Source organism: Sycon ciliatum, chromosome 4 (assembly GCF_964019385.1).
Source record: "Sycon ciliatum chromosome 4, ocSycCili1.1, whole genome shotgun sequence".
Taxonomy (NCBI): Eukaryota; Metazoa; Porifera; class Calcarea; order Leucosolenida; family Sycettidae; genus Sycon; species Sycon ciliatum.
In genome coordinates, this window is record NC_088646.1 from 2,648,727 (window position 1) to 2,662,340 (window position 13,614).

General features: G+C 48.8%; 1 protein-coding gene across 3 annotated transcripts in view; it reads right to left on the bottom strand.

Annotated features, from left to right (window-relative positions):
- Positions 1-13,614, bottom strand: part of LOC135813889 (transcription activator BRG1-like) — a 38,953-nt gene that overhangs the window by 17,280 nt on the left and 8,059 nt on the right. For all 3 annotated transcript variants that reach the window (XM_065326910.1, XM_065326911.1, XM_065326909.1), the window contains exons 7-23: positions 10,128-10,260; positions 9,699-9,889; positions 8,578-8,746; positions 7,837-8,000; positions 7,445-7,511; positions 6,690-6,800; positions 6,024-6,152; positions 5,649-5,762; positions 5,146-5,259; positions 4,585-4,692; positions 3,472-3,558; positions 2,985-3,031; positions 2,184-2,261; positions 1,908-1,972; positions 1,578-1,765; positions 1,136-1,270; positions 641-733 (exon numbers count right to left, since the gene is read on the bottom strand). In XM_065326910.1, coding sequence (XP_065182982.1) covers positions 641-733; positions 1,136-1,270; positions 1,578-1,765; positions 1,908-1,972; positions 2,184-2,261; positions 2,985-3,031; positions 3,472-3,558; positions 4,585-4,692; positions 5,146-5,259; positions 5,649-5,762; positions 6,024-6,152; positions 6,690-6,800; positions 7,445-7,511; positions 7,837-8,000; positions 8,578-8,746; positions 9,699-9,889; positions 10,128-10,260 — 1,993 coding nt within the window. The remainder of the gene's footprint in view (positions 1-640; positions 734-1,135; positions 1,271-1,577; positions 1,766-1,907; positions 1,973-2,183; positions 2,262-2,984; positions 3,032-3,471; positions 3,559-4,584; positions 4,693-5,145; positions 5,260-5,648; positions 5,763-6,023; positions 6,153-6,689; positions 6,801-7,444; positions 7,512-7,836; positions 8,001-8,577; positions 8,747-9,698; positions 9,890-10,127; positions 10,261-13,614) is intronic.

Here is a 13,614-nt window from a genome sequence, read left to right on the forward strand (position 1 = left end):
TCTCTCAGCTTGGTTGGCGGTCTTACAAGATGCAAATTACGAAAACTCCCTTTACCGATCTCTCTACTGCGTTTGAAAAAAACCCAACCAATACGTTCGGCCTGGGGCCATTATCACCATTCATGAGAAGCAAACAGTTTAGATGGGCCTAGGTTACAAGATGGCCGGTATTTTCGCAACACTTACGGAGATAACGTTCTCGGTCATTTCTCAGAAATCACCAATCCGTATGCTGCTAATCGCAGTAACCATCTGCCTATACTAGTAGATACTAGTAGATAGTACTAAATACAAACAACATGAAGGTTGACTCCAGCTGCACTGACTCTGACCAGCACAAATTGATGTCTGCCCCCAAAATGGGTGTATTCAGAGTAGAGCTGTTAAGCACCGGACTGTACACGACCAATTTGGCTACAACATGTTCATGGTAAACGCACAACAGAAAAAGGGACCATCTGCTTAGGATAGCAGAGAGAGAGAGAGAGAGAGAGAGAGAGAGAGAGAGAGAGAGAGAGAGAGAGAGAGAGAGAGAGAGAGAGAGAGAGAGAGAGAGAGAGAGAGAGAGACGGAGAGAGAGAGAGAGAGAGAGAGAGAGAGAGAGACAGAGAGAGGGGCGTTTTCTTTCAGGATAACTCACCTCATTCTCCTCCTCATCGAATAGCAGTGCTTCCAAGAAAGCTCGACGCTCTACACCGGTAGACTTCTGGTCAAACATACCGGCTTGAATAACCTACACCCATATACACACCCATATACACACCCATATACACACCCATATACACACACACACACACACACACACACACACACACACACACACACACACACACACACGCACACAAGTACATACAAAATACTGTCAACCGGGGAGCCTTTGCGACCTGGACACTTTAACGATTTACGAGAAAGGTATGCAACAAAGGCAGCTAGAAAGTCACCCTGGGGTACCCTGCCCAGAGCACTGCAGCCCTGCAGTGTGCGTGTGCCAGAGCTGCATGAAAAATCACGACCGCCATGCAGCTGTATTAAATGAGGCCGATCTTGTACAGTATTGGACAATAGCACATACGCACCGGTAGCATTCATAGGACATGACATCGTACAGTCATGTACTTCTAAACTGGACTCTTACTTTTTCATCCATGTTGAGCTTGTAGCGAGCTGCTTGCAAGATCTGCTCCTCAACACTGTTCAACGTAATGAGGCGCAGCACACGTACTTCATGCTTCTGCCCAATACGATGGGCACGATCCTGAGCTTGCAAGTCCTGCACCACCGCATTATAACACAAGAACAGAGGGGATTTCCCATGTCACTACAACCCATAACAACACAAGAACAGAGGGGGATATGGCGGAAATACAGCCGCTTGGACTGCATGTGCCAGGCCTATACGTAGACACAAGTATTCCAAAGATAATGTTGTGAGACACGCCTTCGTAATTCGTACACACAGACACTCAAATACACCAAACTGAGCCGCAGCGCCTGCAATGATCTCCAGGAACACGTAGAGACCGGCTCCCTCCCACAACATACACCCCCCCCCCCCCCTCTCCGTCTTCTTCCCTAACCTGGTGGGGATTCCAGTCACTGTCAAAGATGATGACCGTGTCAGCTGACTGCAGATTCAGACCCAAGCCACCAGCACGGGTACTCAGCAGGAAGAGAAAGTAGGGCGACTCGGGCGCGTTGAACAGACTCAGCAACTGACCACGATCGTCGGCTTTCGTGGCGCCATCGAGTCGTAAGTAGCGCCAGCCTACAACACACATCAGCATACCAACAAAAACAGGTTTACAGATGTGAGTACACAGTGGATCACGCCCTTGCTCTTCCCTACTGCAGTACAAAGGGCAAACACGTGACAATTACAAGAGCAGAGAGCATGGCCAGACACTGACCTGCTCCAGCCAAGTAGTCCTCCAGTACTGTCATGCACTGCGTCATCTGACAGAACAACAGCACCCTGAGCAGCAGTGGAACAGGAACAGAAACACACACACACGCACGCACACGCACACACACACACACACACACACATGGATTCGGACACAGAGACCAGGTAAGCAGCGAAAGATCCAAGCACAATTTAGCACAACATGTTGACCTGCATAGTGTTCAATGTGCGGACACCATACACACACAAAGTATATACACATGTCATACTCTCTTCTCACCTGTGACCAAAGTGGTACAACTTTGGCAGAATACGATCTAGTAGCTCAAACTTGCCCGACGTACGGAACAGATCTGGCCTAAAGCAGTAAACAAAAAGAAATACACAGAACAGTACTCTCTTGCCTAATACATGGTCTCACTCTATGTTAGACAACATTTATCTACGGCACTGACCTGGACTTGTGTCCATTGGCCACACAGTTGGCCAGCCTTGCTGCAGGGTTTGAAGGCAAAGAAGATCTCTCCCTCCGTGCTCGCCTGAGTGCGGCTGCCTTTCAGGAAAAGCCGGCTGCCCAGAAGGCATATTTTTTAGCCAAATCTGCATCCCGGTGAGGCTGGTCATCGTGGAACATACAGTGGAGTAGTGTACCTCAACAGTACAGCTGAGTGCTGTACACAGCACACTCTGGGTACTGAGTGTGCTATGTACAGCTGGAGTGCTGTACATAGCACACTCTGGGTACTGAGTGTGGACTCGGTAAGTATGTGGCTTTGTTGGTCCGGAGAAGAAAATTTCTTTGTGCAGCGTGGATACACTGTTTTATATTGGACTCATTGCATCTCGCTGCTGCTCAAGCGCAATGCATGGAGATGGGCTGCTAGACGAATACACCAGCTGTTATGATATCAGCTACGGGGCCACCACAAACCAGAAACACTGCCCAGTTCACACCCTGACCCCCTCCTCCCCGCCCAAGAGAACAGCATTTGCCCTGCTGGATGGCGTGACTCCAGAGTTGGTCAATGCTGCGGCGTAACTAGATTGTCATAGAGTGTTTAGAACGATTCATGTCACTTACCCTTGAATAGCAGCACCGTGTAGACCAATGTGTTCACTGTAGGCTTCCTGAAAGCGGAAAGCAAGGAAAGAAAAGGAGTGAGGCGACGTCACCACCAACACCAACAGCACACAGAGAACAACAACAGCAGTCATGTACAAATAGGCACACCAACTTCACCACGGGAAATGCCAAGGATAGTTATTACCAATTTTCTATTGCACAGCGAAGAACAGCAAACAACAGGTGAAGTGGAACAACCATGCTTCCCTCTTTCCAGTTCAAGTCAGCATGTTCATTTCGCTCCCCAACTCGTTGGCCCAACTCGTTGGCCTTTATCTAAATTTTACGCGGCAGCCGGCAGAGTCTTCACTGAAGCTGAATAACAACGAATACCAGCAGATGTCGAGGGAGAAAGACAGATAAGCGAGCGAGAGAGAGAAATAGAGAGAGAGAGAGAACGAGAAGGAAAGAGAGAGACTTCACACAAAAGGAAATCAAGCCATACCTCCATTGCCTGGAAGAGGAAAGGATGATTACAGATCTTCCTGAGCTGAACGATAGTGTTCATGAGTGTCTTTGTACCACCCTTGCCCTGGAGAAGACAAGCCATGACAAGCCACAAAACAAAAACAGCAAAGCAAGTGTTGAGCAGTATATTCGACTGGCTCCTTCGAACACAACACCTTTTGCAATCGAATCAAATAAAAAGGATTACTTTTGGCAGTGGCACAAGACTCAAGAGTTAGCCCCCAAACACACTGTACTATATATTTGTACTGTGTGTTTCATAGTAATGTCGTGCGAGGTATGCTGGTTTTACACCTTTGTCTATCATACAAAAGATTACAAAGAAAGTGAGCTATACAGTTATGATACAGGTTGTAGTGATCATCACCACCAGCAGCACTGCCACCACCAGCAGCACTGCCACCACCAGCAGCACTGCCACCAGCAGCACTGCCACCAGCAGCAGCACTGCCACCAGCAGCACTGCCACCACCACCAGCACTGCCACCACCAGCACTGCCACCACCAGCAGCACTGCCACCACCAGCACTGCCACCACCAGCACTGCCACCACCAGCACTGCCACCACCAGCACTGCCACCACCAGCACTGCCACCACCAGCAGCACTGCCACCACCACCAGCACTGCCACCACCAGCGGCACTGCCACCACCAGCGCAATCCAGTGCAGTGCTGCAAATAAAGAGGTTATGTTGAGTGCTATTGAGCGCCTGCCTTTTTTATCTTGTTAGTTGTAGATCGACTCAAACAAGAGCGTGCAACTCCACTGCTGGTCTGACACCTGGCCGGATTTTTGTTGTTGAAGTAAAGTTTTGCAGAGACCTTGAATCATTACACCGAGTTGCACACTCTTTGGGTCCTCTTGTTGAAAGTTTATAACACTCCATTGCAATACATGCACGAATACTTGAGTGACGATAACCGCTGATGAAAGTCACAAGAAAACGATCTGGTTAGCTATAATTGGACTTTGTTGAACTTGCGTGTGACGGCAATGACGGCACAACAGTTACTGAAGTACTAATCATATTCATAGCCATTAACAAATACTTGAGTTAAGAATTACGAAGGCATGTATCTGGCTGCGTACCTTCTTGTTCTGTTCTGAGCCATCCGTCAAGATCACACCCTTGGACTTCATGTGTTGGTACATACGCTTCTGCAGCGCTGACATGTCGCAGCGCAGGATGTACTCAGACTAGAATAGCACACAGGACAACCATACAACACGGCACGACCGAATGAATACAACGGGTCGACGGCACAAATGCAACCGTATGCGGCTCACATGAGGAATCACGGGCATGCTAATACAATGTAGTAACAACTGGAACTCGACATACTCTGTGATGCCCACAGCTCAAACTATAAGCCATGAATGCTTCAATGAGAATTAGCCGTGCTCCAAACACAACCACTCACCACGATAGGACACAGGCAAGTACACGCACCAGTGTCTATGTGCAGTTGTCTCATTGACGCACGGTGATCTACAGGCTGCTCACAATGGGATGCACTGCTGCAGCAGCAGCAGCAGCAGCACCAGCAGCAGCATGTGGAGTAGCAAAACTGCTTAACCAGATAGACTAGGTGCGTACTGTTTGGATACACATCCATGCTTAGACATAAGACTGTCATGATATAACTCTACCTTCTCTGGCAGCTGACTTTCCACCTCCCTCTTGAGCCGGCGAAGAAGGAACGGACGCAAAACCTGATGGAGACGGCGGATAATCAACATTGTTTCTTCCTTGTTCAGCTCAACCTGCGGTGAACGAAACGAGAGGTCAGTGTTATGCACGGGGAGGTTAGTGTTATGCACGGGGAGAGGATCGAACATGTTCAGCACAGCTCTATTATTCGACATGTGGCCACTGTGTGCCGACGGAAAGCAAGCATGTGTCAATGTCATACAGCCCAGAGCACAACAAGCCCCTACCCACCTACACTGTGATGCATGCACAACATCAGCCACGGACCTGCTATGATAATAATACGAACAGGTTGAATATTGCCCGAATAAACAATCATACGGGGGTCATGCATCTGTCAATGATCGTTAACCAGAGTTGCTTGTTGGTGGCGAGGTTGAGGCATTCCTGAATCGTTGCTATAGGAAACAGTCACATCACGACAAACAAAACCAGCTCTCACCTTCTCGGCCATGTTGGCAAACGGCGCATTGAACCACTGCTCGAATGTTGTCACCGAGTGAAAGATAGACGGTAATAAGAAGTTGAGCAAGGCCCACATCTCCGGCAGAGAGTTCTAGCAACACACACACACACAATTGCACAGTACGGTTTGAATCCACTTCTGGTGTACTTGTGTGCGCGTGTGTGTATATACATGTGTGTGTGTGTGTGTGTGTGTGTGTGTGTGTGTGTGTGTGTGTGTGTGTGTGTGCGTGCGTGCGCGCGCGCGTGTGTGTGTGTGTGTGCGCGTACGTGTGTGTGTGAGTGAACATGTGCAATGTACTACAAGTAGTACATTGATTCAAAGTGTCAAAGTGTATGTACATGTACCTACCTGCAGTGGAGTTCCACTGAGAATAAGTCGGTGAGAAGTCTGGTAATGCTGATTGATAGTGGTGGTTAGCTTGCAATGGTGATTCTTCATACGGTGGCCTTCATCGATTATCATGTGCTTCCACTGGATCTAGTTCAGCAAACCAGTTCAATCACAACAACCTATCAAAACCCGATATTTAAACAACGGGACAAAAGACTAGGAATTTCTTTTGCCCTTTGCCAGTCTCACAGAACCTAATTCCAATATGTCCTCGTCACCACCACCAACTCAACTTTACCTTTGCCACCAGACGAGCAAGAGCACGTTGGCCTTTTGCAGGAGCTGAGGTTTCCCTATACTAGCACCGGTCAGACCGCACTATAACGTACGGAATGCACAGGTCCCTGTCAACACTGCACATCATCTCTATACATTTATTTATTTTATTCAGACTTTTCCCGTTTATGTTTTTCCCTCAAACTAGTCAAGATTTATTTTATTGCAAGCAATACATGGCTGGGGTAGCCAATGACCACTTTGCATGGCGATTGCAGGGGTTTTACAGCCAACCATGGCGAACAAGGAAAAGAGCATGTACGTCCCTCTCTATAACATAACCCGGCATGTGGATGGCAACACACCCGTCACCCTGCATATACCAGTACACCCTCGCCGGTACAGTACCTTGCTCAAGATGTTCCGGTCCTTCATCACGTACTCATACGTGGTCAGTAGCACGTTGTAGCGAGTGGTCTTCACCTTCAGCGCGAGCGCCTTACGAGCAGCAGGTGCACCCTGAGCAAGTGTAATAACGTTTGCAGCCACATCAAGACAAAGCAAGGAAGTATTGCCATCTCATGACATAGTGTGTACCGCTACAAGTACTCTGGTTCAGGCTGAAGAAGGCCAAGACAGAATGCTGTGCCATGTCGGCAGCGGTGCTAGTCAGTGACACAGCACAGGCATCTCGTTGCTCGTCGTTCCAAGGCTCACAACACATGGCAGCGCAGTACAGTTTGGTTCGAAGGCACGCAAACACAGCCTGCAGTCTTCCTAATAGCCACGCTGTTCTCATTACCCTACCTAGATGTTCCCATGCAAGTACCGTGCACTCCTTCCCAGCTACTCTCAAAATGCAATACCAAATTTTCAAGCCTGTTTGCTTGCACGACTTGCTCAAGCAGCAGCAATAGCAGCAGCAGCAGCAGCAGTAACAGCGGTGGTAGTAGCGGCGACAGCAGCACGCATATTCACATCTTGGCCACACAGGAGCAGTGCAAGAGCATAGCAACTCAACGCACATCAAATGCTGCTATATTGCACGTGTTACTGATAGCAAAGTAATACGCACAGAACCACTACCCCCCCCCCCCCCACACACACACACACATGGCAGGGGGGGGGGGGGGAGAGGGGGAAGAGGGGTAATATGTCCTCACTTTGTAAAGAATCTTCACGATGGCAGGTGCCCACTTCTCAAACTCCATAGCCCAGTTTGATAGCGTTCTACACGACAAACAAGAAAGAGAAGCGGAGAAAATGAGTCTGTAAACTAGGCACGTACATGTACAAGGAAACAACACACCTGCTGAATAACCTGAAAGAGCACCACAGGCAAAAGTAGCAGAATACCCTTGCTGTGATTATAGCATCCGAGCTCAACACCCCAATCAGTACAACAAACAGATAGCGACGGCACCGACCGGAAGGAGGACAGCAGTTGATGCAACAAACAGCATAGCCTCATCTTAACAGGGATTCACATATCCAAAGACCAAACACCAGCCACGGTGCCACCATGATGTGTTGCACATGAATGTATGAAACTCACGATAGCGGAACGATGATCAGGTACGGGCCAAAGTAGTTCTTCTTCTCCACCAGGTAGCAGATAGTGGCAATGGATTGGATTGTCTTTCCTAGCCCCATCTCGTCTGCCAGGATACCGTTCAGGTTGTTGTTATAGAGAGACACGAGCCACTCCAGACCAGCCATCTGCAAGGAGAGTGTACACACATCAATCACGAAGCAGGAACAGGTCGATTGTCAACGGCTTCCTTAGGTTTAGTCAACATGGACAAAAATGCAGTTTTAGAATTCAGCTATTCTGCGCGGATCAAGTAAACTTGGCCTAGCAATGTGCTATAATACAAATCCTGCAAGCAGCCACTGAAAACAGGGCTCTCTGTTCAAGTAGTATTCACTGGCATCGCACCATGTCCAACACCAAGCCATGTACAACACATACACATCAGTACACAGCTCCGAGCACAGACACCACCATGTACGCCCGTCGCAAGAGAAGCCCGCAAATCTGCAAATGCACTAGATGTACACCCACAGATTTTCTCTTATAGCAGCGATAGCGGACACGATCTGAATGAAACAGATCAAGACTATCGCCAGATTGGGCACAGACAGACACACGCACGCACGCTCGCACGCATACACACACACACACACGCACGCACGCACACACACACACATACACCACACACACACACACACACACACACACACACACACACACACACACACACGGAAAAAGCTCTAGCTAGGCAACAACACTGACCTGATACTCCTTGAGCGTTCCGCCGACCAGCATGTCCGGCTGCTTGGTGATCTTCTCCTTGTGCTGATGGGCAATACGGAAGTATGTACTGTTCTTGTTTGTTTCAGAGTTGCCAGGCTTTGCACTGTCTTGGTACTCATCGACAACATCCATCGTGCCCACTGCAGCCCTGGGTAGCACATGCAATTCAATACAAGTTCACAGGTGTACGTAAGATCAGCTCACAGTATTGCACCACTATCACATACTTACGCATAAGCATAAGCATACTCGTGGCCTGGCATGAGTAATACATGGATGTGGCAAATGGGATCGAGGCCTTTGGCCTCTGGTTGGTGGATCTGATCTATCCTCCCCCACCGTTTAGGAGCCGCATCTGACGCCTGATCATGGGGTGGTGGTGTCCCACGGAAGCGGAAAGGTGGTTCTTGACCAGGGAGTTGTACGACTCCTTGTTCTTGACCTGCCCGGTACGCGAACCCCGTCGAATTTATTTTTAATTTTTTTATAAGCATACTTGCAATATAATCAAATTCACGCTCCAGACATGGATGCGCTGAGTGGCCACAGATTGTGTAGACAGCTAAACTTTAGTATGAAGATTTATTTTTGCATTGGATATAAAGTACTTTTTTTTAGGACCCAGCATATTCTTTTCCAGTCTTTTGACCTGGCACATAGAGTACCTTAGTAGTACCAGCAGTAAAAGCTATAATAATACATCAAGCACATGCAGCAGTCAACAGCCACAGATTTGCCTGGAACCAACACTACAACTACCGTACACTGTGCAGTGAAGCTTCTCTTGCCCGGGCGTCTCGCAGCCGAAAGCTGCTGGTAGCTCAGAACCGCCCGTAACTCGGAAACACATTACAACCATAATGAATAGAATGCATCCGTCTCCCATCACTCGAGGAGCTACATGTGCGCCTTGGTACTTGAGGGTGGTGGTGTTCCTACGGATGCGGAGAACTAGGTCTACCCAAGTCTCACGCTAACCGTGCAATTTTTCTTCTTTCTCTCTTCCGTTCGATTGCCGACGATTGGGCTCACGGAACTAAGATCTATAACATTCTCAAGCACAAAATGTTTAAAGTCAAAACAACATGTTTCCAGCTTACTTGACTGCATCGCTTTGCTCACGGCTCTTGCGCAGGCGTTCGCGCCGGGCACGTCTGCGAATACCGAGTGGTCCCGACGGCAAAGCGCACGCCTGATCGCTGCTGGTGGCTGAAGCAGCGGCGCTGTCGGTGCCTGGCACTGCGCCACCCTGCGCGTCGGCCATCGGTTCTTCCCCGCCATCGTCAGAGCCCTGAAAGTCACCCAACACACATACGCACACAAGTAGCCATGACTTGCCAGTGGCCCACATCAATACACTATACTGCACCATACTAGTAGATGTACAAGGTAGAGGTACAACATATCTCCTACATTGATTGTACTCAACTTCACATCTTTCTTATGGACTTTTTAATGATGACGGCACGGTTGTCACGGTTGCAACAACAACGACAGCAGCACTAGCAGAATGCAAGCAAGTAACTGACCTCACTATCCTCATCACCAGACAGGTCAGAATCCAAATCACTGACAGTGCCAGTATCACCATCAGCCTTCCCTTTGTCACCGGGACTATCTATACTCCTCGAGGATCTCTTCGCTGGACTGGCCAGCCGATATCTGCATAAAAGCCGTGGGGGAAACAGCAGGGAAGAACAAGTTTGAACACTTTCTGCAGCTTCACCACTAACAACGGTGAATACATATCAGCGGCATTGGACACACGTACACAGTTACAGTCACTACAATACTGACCTTACCACTTTTGCCCAAGATACCCGTCACAATGGGTTCACCAACATCAAAGACTGGACCAATGAATCTTACTCTCTCTCTCTCTCTCTCTCTCTCTCTCTCTCTCTCTCTCTCTCTCTCTCTCTCTCTCTCTCTCTCTCTCTCTCTCTCTCTCTCTCTCTCTCTCTCTCTCTCTCTCTCTCTCTCTCTCTCTCTCTCTCTCTCTCTCTAGGTATAGGCAGCTTGTTTATCAGTGTAGTTAGTTTTTTTCTCTGGTCTCTTGATGCTGCTGCCTTATGACACACATGGCGCCCCTACGACCAGAATTGTTATGGGTTATACGTACAGTAGTATATATACAGTAACATACCCGCTAGAGAATAAAATGTAATGCTTTTAATTAAAGGAACAGGGGGTTCGTCAACTGACAACCTCTCTATTCTCTAATCAGTTGCTACTCACTGTACTCAATGGGCTAAGCTACTTGTCATGCTTTTCACTCTACATTGGCAGGGATAGGCTACACTACAGGGAGGGGGGTACTTCAGATGAATGACTGCAGCACCATAAAAAAACTTTCCAACACCCCTCATATGCACACAATCTTAAGGTGGCAGTCTGGGTTCAGAGGGTCAAAAAACAAAGTTTCGATTTTCTGTATTTTTTCACTGGCAGCGTCTTGTGTATGGTCCAAAGGGTTTATCCTGAAAATTTGAGCGTAATCGGGTGCTTCCTTCCGGAGATATAGCCGCGCAAAGTCTGCACAATTTTTTTTGAAATACTGAAATATCAGCAAATTTCTACAAAATTTAGGTTTGCACACTATTCCGATTTTTACCGTCAATCTTTGAGCGATTTCATTAAAATTTTCTGGAGCGACTCCTGGTACTCCTCTGCGCTGCAGACTGACAGCCGCGCACGATGTTTGTCACCATGGCAACCAAGATAACTTTTGCGCATGCGCAAATTCAAAAAAATTCAAATTTCGACTCTCATGATCTCAGCTGATCGCTCTGCTGTTGAAACTTTTGGAGTAATTGTTTCTTGGAGCTAACCCCTTCGTTGGCTACTATGGGGAAGTCTAGAGCCAAGGGAAAGCCCGGACGATCTAAGAAAAGGAAAAGAACGTTCTATGGAGTGTCTCAGGCGCCGAAGGCTCCCTCTGGTGAAATTTTGCCTGCAGAACAAATTCCTGACTTGCCACTGTCTGATGACGACCTTGAAGTGTCAGCTGAAGCCACGTCTTCAAGCAGCGATAGTGATGGAAGTGGCGGTGAAGTCGACAGCAGTTCCTCCGACAGTGACTCGGATGAAGAGTGTGAAGAAGAGGCGCATGGATTTCGCCTGATTGATCTCGAGTGCCTTCAGCAGCTTTTGTCAGTTGCAGTTTGTTGCAGTGGCTGTAATGGCGCAGTCACGATCAGCGAATCGCAACGGGGAGGCCTTGCATCATGCCTGGAGCTTTCCTGTGTTAACTGCGGCGACATAGCAAGCGAATTTATGTCCAAGAAGTTCAATCGGGTCTGGGAGGTGAACAGACGAGCAGTATTCGGAATGCGACTGATTGTCCGTGGACGTCAATCAATGGTAAAGCTGGCGGGTGCACTGAATATGCCATCACCTATGAGTCGGTCGACATTTTACAGCCATGCTAAAGGCCTGCATTCCGCGTCCAAGAGCGTCGCTGAGCGTAGCATGACTGAGGAAGCTGAGAAAGCAGTGTCCGCAGCAGATGGGGGTAGCGATATCGCTGCTTCCTATGACGGTACCTGGATGCGCCGAGGATTCACATCGCTCTTCGGAGCCTTCACTATAATTGCATATGATGTCGGCAAAGTGGTGGACTGCGAAGTGCTTTCAAAGTTTTGCCACAAGTGCACGCACTTGGCGTCTAGAAAAGAGAAGGGAGAGCTAACCAAAGATGACTATGATCGACAGATTGCCGAACACGATTGCTCAGTCAACACCACTGTATCAGCTCCTGCCATGGAGAGTGCAGCCGCCAAGACTCTGTGGGCCAGGTCCTTTGAGAGCCGCAAGCTGAGGTACACCACCTACATTGGTGATGGAGATACCAAGAGTTTTAAGGCTGTGCGTGACGCTTGTCCGTATGGGCCCGAGGTGCCTGTAGTCAAGGAGGAATGTGTCGGCCACGTTCAAAAACGCATCGGTACCAGCCTAAGAAAGCTGAAGAAAAACCTTGCGGGCAAGAAGCTTGCTGATGGGCGCACTATAGGCGGACGTGGTCGCCTCACGGATGCCATGATCGACAAGCTGCAAGCCTACTATGGCATGGCTGTGCGGAACAACAGCGGAGACTTGCAAGCCATGGCCAGGGCCATATGGGCATCCCTCATGCATCGTGCATCCAGCGACAGTAAACCTCAGCACCAGTATTGTCCGCCTGGAATTAACAGCTGGTGTAGATGGCAGCAGCAACAGGCAGGTGGTGATGTCTACGCCCACCACAATATCCTGCCAGAGGCAGTATGGAAGGAACTGAAGCCGGTCTACATTCGGTTGTCCGACCGGAGTTTGCTCGAGCGCTGCCAGAAGGGTGCTACGCAGAATCGCAACGAAGCGTTCAATGGACTCGTGTGGCAGTTGTGTCCAAAGACAGGCTTTGCATCCGCTCCCACTGTCCAGATGTGCGTCTACCTGGCCGTGGCCTGGTTCAATGATGGAGGTGTGGCAGTGAAACGCGTTCTGGACGAGATGGGCCTCCCTACTGGACACCACACGACACGTCTCATCAAGCTGCACACAAATAATCAACATGCTAGTTTCATTATACAGTGCCAGCGTGCCTTCAGCCCAATTTCAGCAGTGGATACGTGGGAATGAAGGAAAGAAAGTAGAAATAGCACATCTGCTATATGAACAGTGATAGAGAGGCACCTGATGGCATTTGCCACTAACAACAACCTATCACTCGCTGTAAAAAAGGCAGAGTGAGAGGGGGGGAGAGAAGAGAGAGAGAGAGAGAGAGAGAGAGAGAGAGAGAGAGAGAGAGAGAGAGAGAGAGAGAGAGAGAGAGAGAGAGAGAGAGAGAGAAGAGAGAGGAGAGAGAGAGAGAGAGAGAGAGAGAGAGAGAGAGAGAGAGAGAGAGAGAGAGAGAGAGAAGAGAGAGAGAGAGAAGAGAGAGAGAGGGAGATAGAGAGAGATAGAGAGAGATAGAGAGCGAGAGAGACGAGAGAGAGAGAGAGAGAGAGAGAGAGAGAGAGAGAGAGAGAGAGAGAG